Here is a 15,088-nt window from a genome sequence, read left to right as displayed (position 1 = left end):
TAATCTCTTTTTGGTTTTCCTTTAATATTATCTTGTTATATAGTAAATTTTTTTTATTTAGTTGTTTATTTGTTGGTAACTGCACAATTTAATTATCGGGATTGTTTGATTAGGTCTAGAAGATTAGGCAATAAACAAGCCTCGTTCTTTTTCTTCTTTCTTCTTTCTAATATAACCAAGTACCAACATTATGAGATCATTCAATTGAGAATCTGATTGCATCACTCAATTGAATGTTCATATTTTTTTTTTTTGTATTTTTTCTTTTTTTAATATCAATTCTACCAGCAAATAATTTACTATTCTTTCTTCTGGATCGACTTCTTCTGTGTACACCTTTGCCTGTATCTCTGTTTGCAGGTTATCCTAAATAGAAGTAGCAATTAGAACAATGGGGCCAATTGAAAAAAACACCCAGACAACCGGGGATGAGAATTTCTCTCTTGATATCTTTGATAAACAACTGGAGGAACAAAAAAAAGAAAGAAATAAAAAAATAAAATATATTTAATTGGACCCTGCAGAGAATCCAAGGACGAAAATTTATTTTCTTTACGTTTTCTTGGCTTCTCAGTATACGAAGTTATGACATCAACACCTGTAGAAGCTAAGCTCTGTATTATCGTTAAAGGGTTAGGCCGTTTGTTCTATCGGTATGAACGGGATGTCGGGCTGTGTTTGTGTATTTTTATTTCACTTACTATAAAAGTGACGAAGAGAATTAGGAGACTATTTACTTCAGAAAGATTCAGATTTTTATAGAATGATAATAGAAGATCCGCAAATATCACCACGCTCCAGGAAAAAAGAAAAGATTCACATTTCTCTTAGAACACTAGGAAGCAAAGTGAACTAGTATTATATCTGCGTATCTCCATTGAAGGAGTTAAGATGAACTATTTTTTTTTTGTACGTTGTTTTTCTCTGCAGAAGAAAAAGTACATCAAGATGTTAAGCGAACGCGAAAAAATACTTGTAGATAACAACTGATTATCATATTTTAGGTTATTAATAAATACCTAGACCAGCAGAAACGCGAAAATAAAAATTAAAAAAAAAAGTAATTTTCACAATTAAATCCTTACCCTGACATTGGAAATTTCTCAAAGGCTGTTGCGGGTAACAAATGTAAATGGAATTGGTCACCTGATCTCCTTGTTTATACAAATAAAAAAAAAAAATCAATCTTGAGTCGTCAGAATGGATTTCATAAAGTTACCGTTAATATCAAATTGCCTGAAAAAAAAATCTTGGGCCTGACTAGTGATGATCTCAAGAATAACAACAATAAAGAACATTTTACGCTGTAGCACTCCTCGTTTTAGCTTTATTAATAACATTAGTTGATAGATTGTAATTTTAAAATAAAAATAAAAAAAAATGCCATCAGATTTTCAAAACGCTCATGATGTACTAAAAGAATGGAGTAGTATAGGAACAGAATTACATATACCGAAATGTGATGCCAGCGACATTACCAAACTGCACATATATGACTTTGATAATACGTTATTCAATTCGCCTGTACCGAACTCGCAGTTATATACAAAGACATTCGAAAATTATCTTCGGAGTAGGCCTAATTTATCTAGTTTCGGTGGTTGGTGGGACGATCCAAGACCCATAGAAACAATAAATAAATTAATGAATAATGATAATGATCGCAGTGAATATTGGAATGAGAACATGATAAAATTGGCCCGGATGTCTTATAGAGCTCAAGATACCATATCAATTGTTTTAACTGGAAGAAAAGAGAAATTGTTTGTTCACCATATTTCTAAATTATTGGAAACAGCTAGAAATAAGTGGAATAATTTAGAAGATACCGACAAGAAAAGTTATTGTAAAGATGATTTATTGTTCAATGCAGTGCTCCTGAAGAAAATAAGAAAAGAAACCAATACTCTTGAATATAAACAAAAATGCATTCTGTCCTTCATTGAAGCATATACAAACTTAAAAGAGATCACCTTATATGATGACCGAGTTCATCATGTGAATAAATTTAAGATGTTTTTTAACTCATTGAATAATCCTCGTATCTTTTGGTTTGTTGTGCCCGTACCGCCTCGTTACCACTACCTCCCAATAAAGGATGAACTAAACCTTGTCAATAAATTTATCCAAGAAACTAAAGAAAACGAGGCTTCACACCCAATTAAAGTCTCGAGAACTCCAATGCAAGTAGGTTACTTTTTAACTTTAAGCTCTCAAAAAAAATTGCTTCATTGGGCACTGAACTTTCTCAGAAGAATAAATCACGAGGATAAAGTTAGTATATCCAATTTTGCTGAATATCCAATGTACATACCATGTGTCAATCCTGGTCAGAAAATGAACAAGAATCAGGTCTCTAAGTGTTTAACAAAGTTTGATAACATCCAAATTAGTAAAGTTATAGACAATGCCGAAAAGACTCCCGAAGATATAATAAAATACTTCTGTTCACATAATACCATGATGTCTGAATGGTCAACATCATTCAAAGTTGTATCCTTAGCAACCAGAGAACCAACGCATATGAAGCACAACCAGTCTAGAAATGGTTACAAGGCAGTAGAAGTTTATTACAAGGTAGTACCTACTAATATGAAAAACGAAACTTGGACCAGCTATAACTCATACATAATCATTGGTTACAATTATGATTCTAACCTAACACATCAGATCTCAGAAATAAATTTGCTTTTAGGAAACCCGAAAATTCTAGATTGGAGAGATGTTAGGAATGGTATCAAAATTAATACTTATTTCGGATTTTTCTCAAAGAAAGACTGTAACTGAAGGCAAAAATATAATCTTATTTATTCGCAACAATTGAAAACAAAACTATTTGAAATTGAGCCTATTCTACAGTCAATGAATTATTGGTATGACTAGTGACTCACTAAGGAGGCTAAATTCTTTTTCAACATTAGCTATTTTTCTAGGGCATCAGAGTCAATCATTAAAGGTCAAGAACTAATCAATAGTCAGACCCTTTCCTCAAATAAAAAAAAATATATACGTACATCTATAAAATATAATGAATTCTTGGTTGGTTTAATGATCAAAAAAATATTGTACCCATATTTTTTATGGCCATTTCGATCAAGGAGAAAAAATGTATATTCTCAAACCACTATTTAGGATTTAGCAAACCTTGAATAATAGTCTCATAGGTTTCTTATTTAATAAGAGAAGCCATTTCTTCATCTGTTTCTAATCTTTTTTCCATGTTCTTTCTCGCTTCCCAAACCAGAAGTTTTTTCCTCTCTTCTATATCCAAACTCTTGAAATCCAAGTTCGACATATCCTGATCAAGATCAACATTAAACTTTGATATTAGGTTATCAGGCTTAATGTTGCTTCTCTTTCTGAAATCACTAGGTTCAGCCATGGTATGATTTTGAGAGGAACTGGTATTCTCACTCTCAGGGACATAGTCAGGTGGAAAAGGGAACGTTTGTCCATTTAAAAATCTTTCCACTGTGGTCTCTACTGACCCCGTACTCTCCAAATCGTATCTGATTTGTTCAATGTGTAGACTAGGTGCTACATTACGCACCGTGTCAATCATAGCCTGGGTAACTGGTCTTCTGCTTGTCCTACGAGCAGTTGTAGGAGAGTGTGCAGCTCTGGCATTACTGTTAGCATTTCCAGAGGAGGACAGTTGAGTATTGGTTAATCCTCTAGCAGATGGGTGTTCTTTAGGTGATGCAAACCATTTCGCAATGAATATACCGATACAAACAGTCACCAATGCAATTACAGTGTTTTGTTCCATATTTGTAATTGTTGTAGTTTTAAATCTTCTGTACTTCAGTCAATAGTGAATAGCTTGTGAATACAATTGTAAAGGGTAGGGAGGCAAAAAAACGACAATCAGAATTTTTTTTTTTTAGAATTTCAGAAGGAAGCAAAAAGAACACAACTAGTTGCAAGTGATTACAACGGTTTCCAAATCCGAAAGTTTATTACTTGATAAGATCTTACCGTTTTGTTAGAAACCCCAACCTGTCAAATGCTTCCAAATGTTACTTGCGGATCACAAGCCTAAGAACTCTAGAATACTATTTTTTTCTTCTCTTAATTATGTCGCTTTTATGAGCGATCCAAGGGTTGTCCAAGGTTGAACGAGGGTAACAAAAATATGAATGGCATCAGAATATGCTTATTATTTATATAATTCTCAGAAATAATAACGGCTGTAATGGATATATAAACAACAAGATTTTTATATATCTATCCTTTGAATTCCATTCTGAATCTCTTTTTCTGGTTACGAACTTTATATATGAAATTCGGTACGCAATCGGCCTCCTTGACACTCTGACTCTCAAAATGTTTCTTAATATGTTCCACTGCTTCTTTTTTAGTTATCCTGGCGCCTGGCACAGTTTCTTGATTTCTCTTGTACGATATGGTCCTCTTCCCCAGCTCAGACCCTAGAAGATATCCCTGTAAAGTCATGTGGTCCGGTATATCCAAATTGTAGCGGTCTTTGTACGCTCTTATGAAGTCGTCACTGTACTTCTCGAAGTCTAGAGGATGAGGTTTCTCTATTAGTGTAGGGTCGTTATTCGTTATGTGTTCATTCACCAGTTCTCTGATGTACTGCTGTTGTGCCTGTGTTAATCTCTGTTTAGCATTCGATCTAGAGGATTGAGAGTTAGATCCTGCGCTAGTAGTATTAGAGGCATTATTTGAATTGTTCCCATTATGTTGTCTCCTCGTACTCTCGGACTCACTATTAGAATTACCACCTCTAGCCATTGGTATATAAATATTTTTTTTTGTACAGTTTGATTGAGCTAGTTCTTAGTATAATCAAGTGTTATTGTCTATTTTTTTTTTTTTTGAATAGTCACATCAAATCACACACATATAAACTTTATAATTTATAATATGTAATCTATAAGTTTATTGTTATTATTATTTTATTTTTTTTGATAATGACCTGAAAAAAAAAGTATTACCCGGAATGTAAAAATTTCTTGTAGTTTTCGTACACAATGTCTTCACATTCTTCAGCGGAGCAGTTCCATTCAGATTGCAAGAGGCTGTATACCTTCAACAAGTGCTCATTGAGCTCTGGTTTGTCCGTGACTACGTAGTCCGTCTCAGTGAGTATGCAATGGCGTGGAAGCCTGTCCAATATCCGTCTGGTCTCCTCTATATTCTTCTCGGACATGTTGATGTAATAGGACAACGACACGAACACCCGGCGCGGGCTGAACCTCTTGAGCCACAGCCCGAACAGGTTCGATTTGCCGGTGTACGAGTGAAGACATATGTTCACATTCTCGTGACCTCCCAACTTCTCCGAGACGTGGTCTAGTATTAGCCCATGGGTCTTCACATCGTGCAGCGAAACACTCTTCCCGTACTCCACCGCTAAGTCCAACTGTCGCCGCAGCACAGCCACCTGGTGGTCCATCGCGACGCGACACCGCGACAGCGCATACCCACCCGACCCGCTTCCCTCGGGAATACGCACACGGAACAACTTGTCTAGCCCAACCTCACCAATAACACCGAACCGATTAGCATTCTCCGCAAATTGCTCTACATACCGCTCGAGGCTCCGCGGCTCAGGCAACCGCTCAACCAGCAACGCGTACTCCTCCGTCTCCTCATAGCCGCTGGGCGCCTCCAGCACCCTGCGATAGTGCTCGTGCTTACCTACGGGATCGCCACAGTAGAAGAGGTGCGAGAACCACGGATGCACACCAAACCCATACACCCCGTGCGGCTGTGCCAGCGCTTTCTCGAGGTCATCCGGCCCCGTAGTCATCAAACAACGACTCACGTCGTCCGTTAATACATCGCCAACATGGCAATGCGCATCCACAAGCATTATTATCTCTTTCTTTTTTTTTTTTTTTCTATCTATAAAAACACGTCTGTTTCTAAGCCCTATTTTCTCGTACAGCAGCCCTTTCTCAAAAAAAAAAACCTTACGGCTTTTCCCAAAATTCCAATCTGTTTAGTTCCCCCCCACCCCTTAAATAACAGAAATAATCTCGAGATCACCTTATTTATTTTTTTTTGGAGGGTGGGGACAAAGTGACGTTCTTAGCTCTACCTCTCTCTACGATATTTTCACAGCTCTTTCCATTCCCTGCCCCCCTTCTTTTGAACCCCCCTTGTAAACCTCCCCCCCCCCACAAAAAGAAGATGTTACCCGTATACATTCATGTGCCTTATCGATGCCGAGCGTTCTAATGGGTTCCTTCTCTCTCTCTCTCTGTCGCCCCCCCCTACATCGAGAGAAGAAATCGCTTTGTGGATTCTACGGCTTTATTTTAATTAATTCTACTTTTCTTTTCTTCGTGTAAAAGAAGGTGGGGCAAGGGGTCTTTTTTTTTTTTTGAAAAGTTTATTCAATTTCAGTCCTTTCAAATATTTTTAAATAATGGGGGCGGGGGTGGAATTTGACGAAGGGGGGTGAAGCCACTACGGCTGCGTCTGTGTAGAACTGAAGAGAAAAAAGGTAATATTAAATTAAGGGTATTAATGGGAAAGGAAGGGGAAGCCCTAGTATAAAAGGGTTTAATTAAACTGAATTACTGAAACCCTTTTTTTTTTTTAATATATATTGACTGGAGGGAAAGTATCCAAAAAGTTAGAATAAACCTCAAATTCAATTATACAAAGTAAAAAAAAAACTAAAAAGATAATTAAAAAAGTAACGGAGAAGAGATGACTCTAATAGTTGCTTCTTTGTTTTTACCTCACCAACCACAGTTTGAGGTGAATGCTTCTGCGGGAGACACGCAGGAGCTTGTTGAGAGTAATCTTGTGAAGCTAGATCAGATCTCGCATCCTGCGTCTCCTGTTCGTCCCGGGTGGGAGCACTACCAACGCAATACGCGGAGTGCCTTGGCGGTGCCTATGGCTGGTATTGGCCGAAATGTATCCCAGGAGTCGTTGTTGTCGCTGAATAATGCGGGGAACACCTCTGCTAACATTGATGATTTGGTGTCATCGGAGCATTTCCTCGAGAACTTGACCGCTAATGCTACTGCGTCGGGGACACCCAATCCTTCTTACCATACTAAGGGCCAGATGGGGAAGCCAAACCTCGGAGCTGGCGGTTCTACCGAGGAGTTCTTCAGTACTTCCAACCCGGGTTCTGCTAGGGGCGGGTCTCCTGTGTTATCCGTTGCTTCTGCTCCTATAGGTGATACTTCTCATATACAGAATAATTTGAGTCAGGCTTTGTCTGGTTCTCCTCCTCCTCCTCCTTCAGTAGAAGGTACTGGTAACGACTCAACAGCTAGTCTGTTAAAAAACGTCTCTAAGTCCCTAATGACACACAAATTGGAAGATGTGGCTACCAATTCCAGAGAAAGCACTAACTCTCTTGGTGGCTCCAAATACAACCATGCCAATACCTCAATTGGTACCGCGGTCACTCCTAAGTCTAGGCCTTTGCCTGGGCATTATCATAGCAGCTCAATTATTGATAACAGGGTCAAACAGATGCACCAGAACACACCAGCACTTCCAGCTATGAGGAGAGTTCAACAAGGCAGTGCCGGAAAGAGTTCTCCAAGACTGCTAAACAGAGGTTCAACTTTTAACATACAGCAGCCACAATCTTCTCGTCTGAAATACTCACAAACAGCGCAGCGTTTACAAAATGAAAGCGCCCTTGAGAACGACTTACATTCTGCAACTGAAGTAAATACACACGAAGAAGAGGAAATCGAATCTGTCAATGATGACTCCGCCTCCAAACTCGAGTACTTGGTTCCACAATTCGGTGGATTTTCAACAACTTGTAAACAAAGAGAGAGACTACTGAAGAGTTCCAGAGACTTGTTTGCTCAATTACCTTGGAAGATTGTTCAAAGTGACAAGGGTAATGGATCGTTAAAAAATGCAGTCAATACTGCCATTATGGAGAAAACAACTACAGAGAATGTCAAATGGATAGGTACTATGGGTATTCCTACCGACGAGGTCCCTGATGACATTATAGATAAGATAGCCAATACTATGGAGGAACAGTACCATTGTGGAGTCGTTATAACTGATGATATCACCTTCAAAGGTGCTTATAAAAATTACTGTAAGCAAATTTTGTGGCCTACTTTGCAGTATCAAATTCCTGACAATCCTAACTCAAAGGCATTTGAGGACCATTCCTGGGAGTTTTACTATAAATTAAACCGCCAATTTGCAGACAAAATCATCAAAGTTTATAAGCCAGGCGATACTATCTGGGTCCATGACTACCATTTAATGCTAGTCCCCGGTATGGTGCGTGCCGTTCATCAACACGCTAAAATTGGTTTCTTCTTGCATGTCTCGTTCCCAAGTGGCGAAGTATTTAGATGTCTAGCTCATAGAGAAGAAATCCTTGAGGGTTTAATTGGTGCTAATTCGGTTGGATTTCAGACGAAAGAATATGCTAGACACTTTTTGCAAACTTCAAACAGATTACTTGCTGCCGATGTATCTGAAGATGAAATAAAATATGAAGGTAGAATTGTATCTGTTAAAGATATTCCTGTTGGCATCGACTTCTTCAATTTAAGGGAGAAAATGAAGGATGAGTCGGTTGAAGAATGGCGTAGTTTAATTAAGGAAAGATGGCAAGGAAAGAAACTGATTGTGTGTAGGGATCAATTTGACAGAATTCGTGGGTTACATAAGAAAATGCTAGCTTATGAAAGGTTTTTGAAGGAAAATCCACAATATATTCATTCAGTAGTCCTAGTCCAGGTCTGTATTGGTAAGAGTAAGGATTTAGAATTAGAACGTCAAATTATGGTTGTTGTAGATAGGATCAATGCAATGTCTCCAAATATTAGTTTGATCCAACCGGTAGTATTTTTGCATCAAGAATTAGATTTCCCACAATATCTAGCTCTAAATTCGGAAGCTGATTTATTCATTGTTTCAGCTCTTAGAGAAGGTATGAACCTTACCTGTCATGAATTTATAGGTTGTTCTTCTGATAAAAATGCTCCATTAATATTATCTGAATTTACTGGTAGCTCGTCTGTACTCTCTAAAGGAGCCCAATTGGTCAACCCTTGGGACATTAAACAAGTTGCCAACAGTATTAAAGAAGGGTTAGAGATGTCAAGGGAAGAGAAGAAACGTAACTGGAAGAAAATGGTCAAGAGTGTGATCATCAATGATTCTGATAATTGGTTTGTCTCATGCTTGCAGAGTATCAACAGTGCTTGGGAGTTCAACAAGGAAAGGTCCACGGTATTCAACTTGAGCTATGAAAATTTTGAAAATGATTATGAAGACACATCTAAGAGAATGTTCATCTTCAAAATTTCTGAGCCTCCTAGTTCAAGAATGATATCGATTCTAAATGATTTAGCGTCGAAAAACATTGTATACATCATTAATTCATTTTCCAAAGCAGTGAATGAAAATCTTTATAATAGAGTTAACAATATAGGCTTAATTGCTGAAAATGGTGCTTACGTGAGACTCAATGGCGATTGGTACAATATTGTTGAGGAAGTCAATTGGAGATCAGAAGTTATTAAGATATTGGACGATAAGGTGGAAAGACTACCAGGTTCGTATTATAAAATTGCTGATTCTATGATTAGATTCCATACTGAAAATGCAGATGATCAAGAACGTGTGCCTTCTGTAATTGGTGATGCAATCACCCATATTAACACCCTCTTTGATGATGCAGGGATTCATGCTTATTTGCATAAAAATATTGTATTTGTTCAACAAACCGGGTTGTCATTGAACGCAGTTCAGTTTCTATTGAGATTTTATAACACTGCAGCAAATGGGGACAATGTTGCTCCAATGATTAATGCTAGTACCAGCGAGAATACGACCAGTGACGGTTTCGCTAATGCACAAACCTCAGTAGAATTTCTGTGCATCAGTGGTTCGTCGTCACCAACTTTGGAACCATTGTTCAAAATGGTTAAGGATCAAAAGACAGCTGGTGTTTTGAGACACGGACATACTATTGTATATGGAGATACAACATCATCTTATGCACGTGAACATATAAACGGTTCTAACGGATTATTCTCTATTCTTCAAAGAGTGTTGAAATGATCCTTCCTTCCGAACACTCTTTTTGTCAGTTATAATTAATTGAGGATGGAAAATAAGAACAAAGGAAACTGTAAGTAGAAGAAATGCTTGAACAGAAATTCTTAGTGTTATAATGAAAAAAAAAAATTTTTCCTTTTTTTGACGAACGTATATGAAGGACAGATGACTACAAAACAAACAAAAAATCTTTCCTTTTTTCTGTTAGTTGTTATTGTCCTACTCATTTACCCATATGAATGTTTATTGAAGAACCACCATTACTTTATTTTTTTTACCCTCTTCAGTTTACTATAGATCTTTTATAGTACATGTATTGTGAACATATTTTGTATTATTTATGTATATATAGTATAGTTATGATGTGATATATAACAAAAGATGGATAGATTTACCTATTTAAAGCATGATGATAAATAATGTCTAAAGATAGAACTGTGATTTAAATTAACATTTGTAACGTGATCAAGAATTAAATTCAATGCTATCGTATCCGGGTAATGAGTGAAAAATTTTAATTTTTTTTTTTTTTTGACAAAGTTTTTTTTTTTCAACGTATGAATGACACAGTTAAATATTATGTATATTGGTCAAAATTAATATTTCTTCCATTATATTGTGTTCACTTTTACTTGATATATTCTTTAGAGCACTAATTACAACTTACTAATACAATCGAAGAAAAATGGGTAAGAAAAACACCAAAGGTGGTAAAAAAGGTAGAAGAGGAAAGAACGATTCTGATGGTCCAAAGCGTGAACTGATTTACAAGGAAGATGGCCAAGAGTATGCTCAAATTACCAAGATGCTTGGTAATGGTAGAGTTGAGGCCAGTTGTTTTGATGGTATCAAGAGAATGGCTCACATTAGAGGTAAGTTGAGAAAGAAAGTTTGGATGGGTCAAGGTGATATAATTCTGGTCTCTCTGAGAGATTTCCAAGACGACCAATGTGATGTTGTCCACAAATACAATCTCGATGAAGCTAGAAGTTTGAAAAGTCAAGGTGAATTACCAGAGAATGCCAAGATTAACGAAACGGATAACTTCGGTTTTGAATCTGACGAAGATGCCAACTTTGAATTCGGTAATGCTGATGAAGATGATGAGGAAGAAGAAGATGAGGATTTGGATATCGACGATATCTAATTTGTAACATATCAGTTTAATAAGATATCCATTAATTATATAATTTTTTTTCTTTTTTTACTAAAACAGTATAAATATATAGATAAATCAACAATTTGAATTTTAGAAATAAAGTAGCTAGTTCATTTCAAAAAGGTGTCAAAGAAAATCAAATAGGAACTATAAACTATAAATTAATTTTAAATAATTAATATTAGAATATTAGAATATTATATATATGTATATATAATAAATATAGAATTTATTGACAAGCCTATAATAGTTTAGGTATAGGTGGCTTAACAGTTTGTATCCCAAAACTTAGCCAACATAAAAACTAGATATGTATATAATAATTATTTTTATATAATAAATAATTTGAAATTGCCAATGCATAGAATTAATTGTATATTAGATCATATTAGTACGAATAAAGCATTGCGTTAAATAAGAATAATAAAAAGGCTTCGTTAGAAACCTTACCATCAATAATATCTGCAGTTCCTAAAAGAATTATTATATTTATCAGTAACTTCAACAAAAATTTTTGAAAAAAGTGTCGTTTGACTAAAACAGAAATAATTCAAGCTTGTTACAAACTTCACGGTAAGGTCTATATCATGCATATATATTTTTTTAAAGCCCCCCTGAGTGATTATATCCTCTTAGTGGATAAAAGTTAAATTGATAATTTTAGAAATATACACGAAAACGCTACTTAGTATATTTGACTATATATTTACTTTTACTTCATAAACGGTATTCTTTTTAAAAATAAGAGCATACCAATTCTTAGTTAAGATAGTTTGTGCATAATTGTCTTATATGTTTTATAATTTAAATTTATCTTATGCATTTAAATGCAAATGCTTATATTATGAAAAATTGAAATTAACTAGCATCTTAGACTATTTATTTTATTATATATTTATCACTTGGAAGAAATATTATTTTATTAAATATTACTGGTTTATGTCAATTATGGTTTCAGTTAATAGACAACTCGAATAATAATAAATATTCTATCTAGTTCGGGAAGTAACCTAGCGCAAATTAGAAATTCTTGAACTGTCATATGTGTATATGACCATAGAAGATCATAATTGAAAAAAAATAACTTAAAAAAGTAAAAAAAGCATTAATATTTATGTATAATGAGTTAACGCTATAGGAAGAAATTATTTGAGCTATAATACTTATTATCTATCAAAGAATAATTTCCAGAAAATTATAGAAAGTTTAAATGGGTATCTTAAGGTTATATCGTATTGTAAGGATACGAAAGAAAATGAAGTTATATTTCATTGCAGTGTATTGCATGACTACATTTGCTTATTAACCATATTTATGTAATTCATGCATTTCGGTTAAAGGATGGCAACGAAAGATAACATAACAATAAAAGCTCTAGTTAGAATAGTTTGTGTTTTGTGACCTGCACCTGCAAAAGATTGCGGATGCGATGAGATCGAACGGGTCAGAGATGTGGTACTGACGGCTTTATTCCGGGACGAAATTCCTAATTGTGAAATATGTGACGTGTGTCTATTTTGATTAGTTTTTGAAGTTTCATTAACTACTTGTTTACTAGTCGTAGCAATTCTTGACGACTCATTGTTTCTACCCTTATTAGTAGTCAATGAGGAGCTCTGACCTGCTTGGTTATTGTTCACAGTACCTGTATGTGCTGATATTTGCTCATCGTTGTCATTGGCATGAGCAGTTATAGATGAAACATTTTCTTTGCCTTTTTTAGTAGCAGTACCAGTCATTGTGGAAGCATTTTCTTTGCCCTTTTTAGTAGCAGTACCAGTCATTGTGGAAGCATTTTCTTTGCCCTTTTTAGTAGCAGTACCAGTCATTGTGGAAGCATTTTCTTTGCCTTTTTTAGTAGCAGTACCAGTTTTTCCGGACGCATTTTCCTTACCCTTGTTAGTAGTAGCAGTAGCTAATGAGGACTTCTGGTCTGCATGGATACTGTTTATAATAACTGTATGAGCTGACGTTTGCTCATTGTTGCCATAGGAAGCATTGTCCTTGCTGTTATTAGTATCAGAGTTGTTTTCACCTGCAATGTTACTATGTTCTGGCACAGCAGTATTAGTTGACAAATGGTCATTATTATTATTTGCAGATTCAGGAAGTAAAGACTTACTATTACTGCTGATAACACTAATTGAGGGTAAAGCAGGCTGTTTGTTGTTATTATGATCAGTAGCACTAAATAGAGAGGTGTGTTCACCGTTGTCCTCGCCGTTGTTGTCGGTCACAGAGGTAGGCAATGAGGTGTGTTCACCGTTGTCCTCGCCGTTGTTGTCGGTCACAGAGGTAGGCAATGAGGTGTGTTCACCGTTGTCCTCGCCGTTGTTGTCGGTCACAGAGGTAGGCAATGAGGTGTGTTCACCGTTGTCCTCGCCGTTGTTGTCGGTCACAGAGGTAGGCAATGAGGTGTGTTCACCGTTGTCCTCGCCGTTGTTGTCGGTCACAGAGGTAGGCAATGAGGTGTGTTCACCGTTGTCCTCGCCGTTGTTGTCGGTCACAGAGGTAGGCAATGAGGTGTGTTCACCGTTGTCCTCGCCGTTGTTGTCGGTCACAGAGGTAGGCAATGAGGTGTGTTCACCGTTGTCCTCGCCGTTGTTGTCGGTCACAGAGGTAGGCAATGAGGTGTGTTCACCGTTGTCCTCGCCGTTGTTGTCGGTCACAGAGGTAGGCAATGAGGTGTGTTCACCGTTGTCCTCGCCGTTGTTGTCGGTCACAGAGGTAGGCAATGAGGTGTGTTCACCGTTGTCCTCGCCGTTGTTGTCGGTCACAGAGGTAGGCAATGAGGTGTGTTCACCGTTGTCCTCGCCGTTGTTGTCGGTCACAGAGGTAGGCAATGAGGTGTGTTCACCGTTGTCCTCGCCGTTGTTGTCGGTCACAGAGGTAGGCAATGAGGTGTGTTCACCGTTGTCCTCGCCGTTGTTGTCGGTCACAGAGGTAGGCAATGAGGTGTGTTCACCGTTGTCCTCGCCGTTGTTGTCGGTCACAGAGGTAGGCAATGAGGTGTGTTCACCGTTGTCCTCGCCGTTGTTGTCGGTCACAGAGGTAGGCGATATTGGCTTCTTATTTATGCTCGTATCAGAGTTAGGCGTCGTGGACCTGCTTAGTGTTGGTATGCTCATGATTGAAGAGCCAAGGTCAGAAGGTGGCAGGTTTGAGGAGGCCGTTGGTTGCGAGTTCCATGGGTTGTTACCAGATGGTGGTGAGTTTGAGGAGGCCGTTGGTTGCGAGTTCCATGGGTTGTTACCAGATGGCGGTGAGTTTGATGATGGAACAGACAAGGTGGAGGGCTTGTGTATTGGAGGTTCAGGATCACAAGGTGTGGTTGTAGAAGACGATGGCTTGTGCTCAGAAGGTGGCAGGTTTGAGGAGGCCGTTGGTTGCGAGTTCCATGGGTTGTTACCAGATGGCGGTGAGTTTGATGATGGAACAGACAAGGTGGAGGGCTTGTGTATTGGAGGTTCAGGATCACAAGGTGTGGTTGTAGAAGACGATGGCTTGTGCTCAGAAGGTGGCAGGTTTGAGGAGGCCGTTGGTTGCGAGTTCCATGGGTTGTTACCAGATGGTGGTGAGTTTGATGAGGCCGTTGGTTGCGAGTTCCATGGCTTGTGCTCAGAAGGTGGCAGGTTTGAGGAGGCCGTTGGTTGCGAGTTCCATGGGTTGTTACCAGATGGTGGTGAGTTTGATGAGGCCGTTGGTTGCGAGTTCCATGGCTTGTGCTCAGAAGGTGGCAGGTTTGAGGAGGCCGTTGGTTGCGAGTTCCATGGGTTGTTACCAGATGGTGGTGAGTTTGATGAGGCCGTTGGTTGCGAGTTCCATGGGTTGTTACCAGATGGCGGTGAGTTTGATGATGGAACAGACAAGGTGGAGGGCTTGTGT

At 37.8% G+C, this 15,088-nt stretch overlaps 7 protein-coding genes across 7 annotated transcripts; 3 read left to right on the top strand and 4 right to left on the bottom strand.

The window, feature by feature from the left end:
• Positions 1–1,380: 1,380 nt before the first annotated feature.
• On the top strand, positions 1,381–2,787 carry RNJ42_03346 (uncharacterized protein; the record flags this gene model as incomplete). Its single annotated transcript, XM_071053510.1, has 1 exon — positions 1,381–2,787. One exon carries the CDS (start codon positions 1,381–1,383, stop codon positions 2,785–2,787), a length of 1,407 nt encoding a protein of 468 aa, XP_070910918.1.
• A 382-nt stretch (positions 2,788–3,169) lies between these two features.
• Positions 3,170–3,769, bottom strand: CUE1 (Cue1p; the record flags this gene model as incomplete). Its single annotated transcript, XM_071053509.1, has 1 exon — positions 3,170–3,769. The coding sequence occupies one exon, from the start codon at positions 3,767–3,769 to the stop codon at positions 3,170–3,172; it is 600 nt and encodes a 199-aa protein (XP_070910917.1).
• Positions 3,770–4,227: 458 nt separating this feature from the next.
• On the bottom strand, positions 4,228–4,758 carry SAP30 (Sap30p; the record flags this gene model as incomplete). The annotated part of the gene is made up of 1 exon (XM_071053508.1): positions 4,228–4,758. The coding sequence occupies one exon, from the start codon at positions 4,756–4,758 to the stop codon at positions 4,228–4,230; it is 531 nt and encodes a 176-aa protein (XP_070910916.1).
• A 199-nt stretch (positions 4,759–4,957) lies between these two features.
• RNJ42_03343 (putative endodeoxyribonuclease) lies at positions 4,958–5,842 on the bottom strand (the record flags this gene model as incomplete). The annotated part of the gene is made up of 1 exon (XM_071053507.1): positions 4,958–5,842. The coding sequence occupies one exon, from the start codon at positions 5,840–5,842 to the stop codon at positions 4,958–4,960; it is 885 nt and encodes a 294-aa protein (XP_070910915.1).
• Positions 5,843–6,687: 845 nt separating this feature from the next.
• TPS3 (trehalose 6-phosphate synthase/phosphatase complex subunit) lies at positions 6,688–10,047 on the top strand (the record flags this gene model as incomplete). The annotated part of the gene is made up of 1 exon (XM_071053506.1): positions 6,688–10,047. One exon carries the CDS (start codon positions 6,688–6,690, stop codon positions 10,045–10,047), a length of 3,360 nt encoding a protein of 1,119 aa, XP_070910914.1.
• A 682-nt stretch (positions 10,048–10,729) lies between these two features.
• Positions 10,730–11,191, top strand: TIF11 (translation initiation complex factor eIF1A; the record flags this gene model as incomplete). Its single annotated transcript, XM_071053505.1, has 1 exon — positions 10,730–11,191. One exon carries the CDS (start codon positions 10,730–10,732, stop codon positions 11,189–11,191), a length of 462 nt encoding a protein of 153 aa, XP_070910913.1.
• A 1,346-nt stretch (positions 11,192–12,537) lies between these two features.
• Positions 12,538–13,032, bottom strand: RNJ42_03340 (uncharacterized protein; the record flags this gene model as incomplete). Its single annotated transcript, XM_071053504.1, has 1 exon — positions 12,538–13,032. One exon carries the CDS (start codon positions 13,030–13,032, stop codon positions 12,538–12,540), a length of 495 nt encoding a protein of 164 aa, XP_070910912.1.
• Between the last annotated feature and the right edge of the window lie 2,056 nt (positions 13,033–15,088).

Source organism: Nakaseomyces bracarensis (assembly GCF_045282275.1).
Source record: "Nakaseomyces bracarensis strain CBM3 chromosome Unknown Scaff11_0, whole genome shotgun sequence".
NCBI classification, from domain to species: domain Eukaryota; kingdom Fungi; phylum Ascomycota; class Saccharomycetes; order Saccharomycetales; family Saccharomycetaceae; genus Nakaseomyces; species Nakaseomyces bracarensis.
The sequence above is the reverse complement of the archived record's forward strand: the minus strand, read 5'-3'. Positions and strand labels throughout refer to the sequence as shown.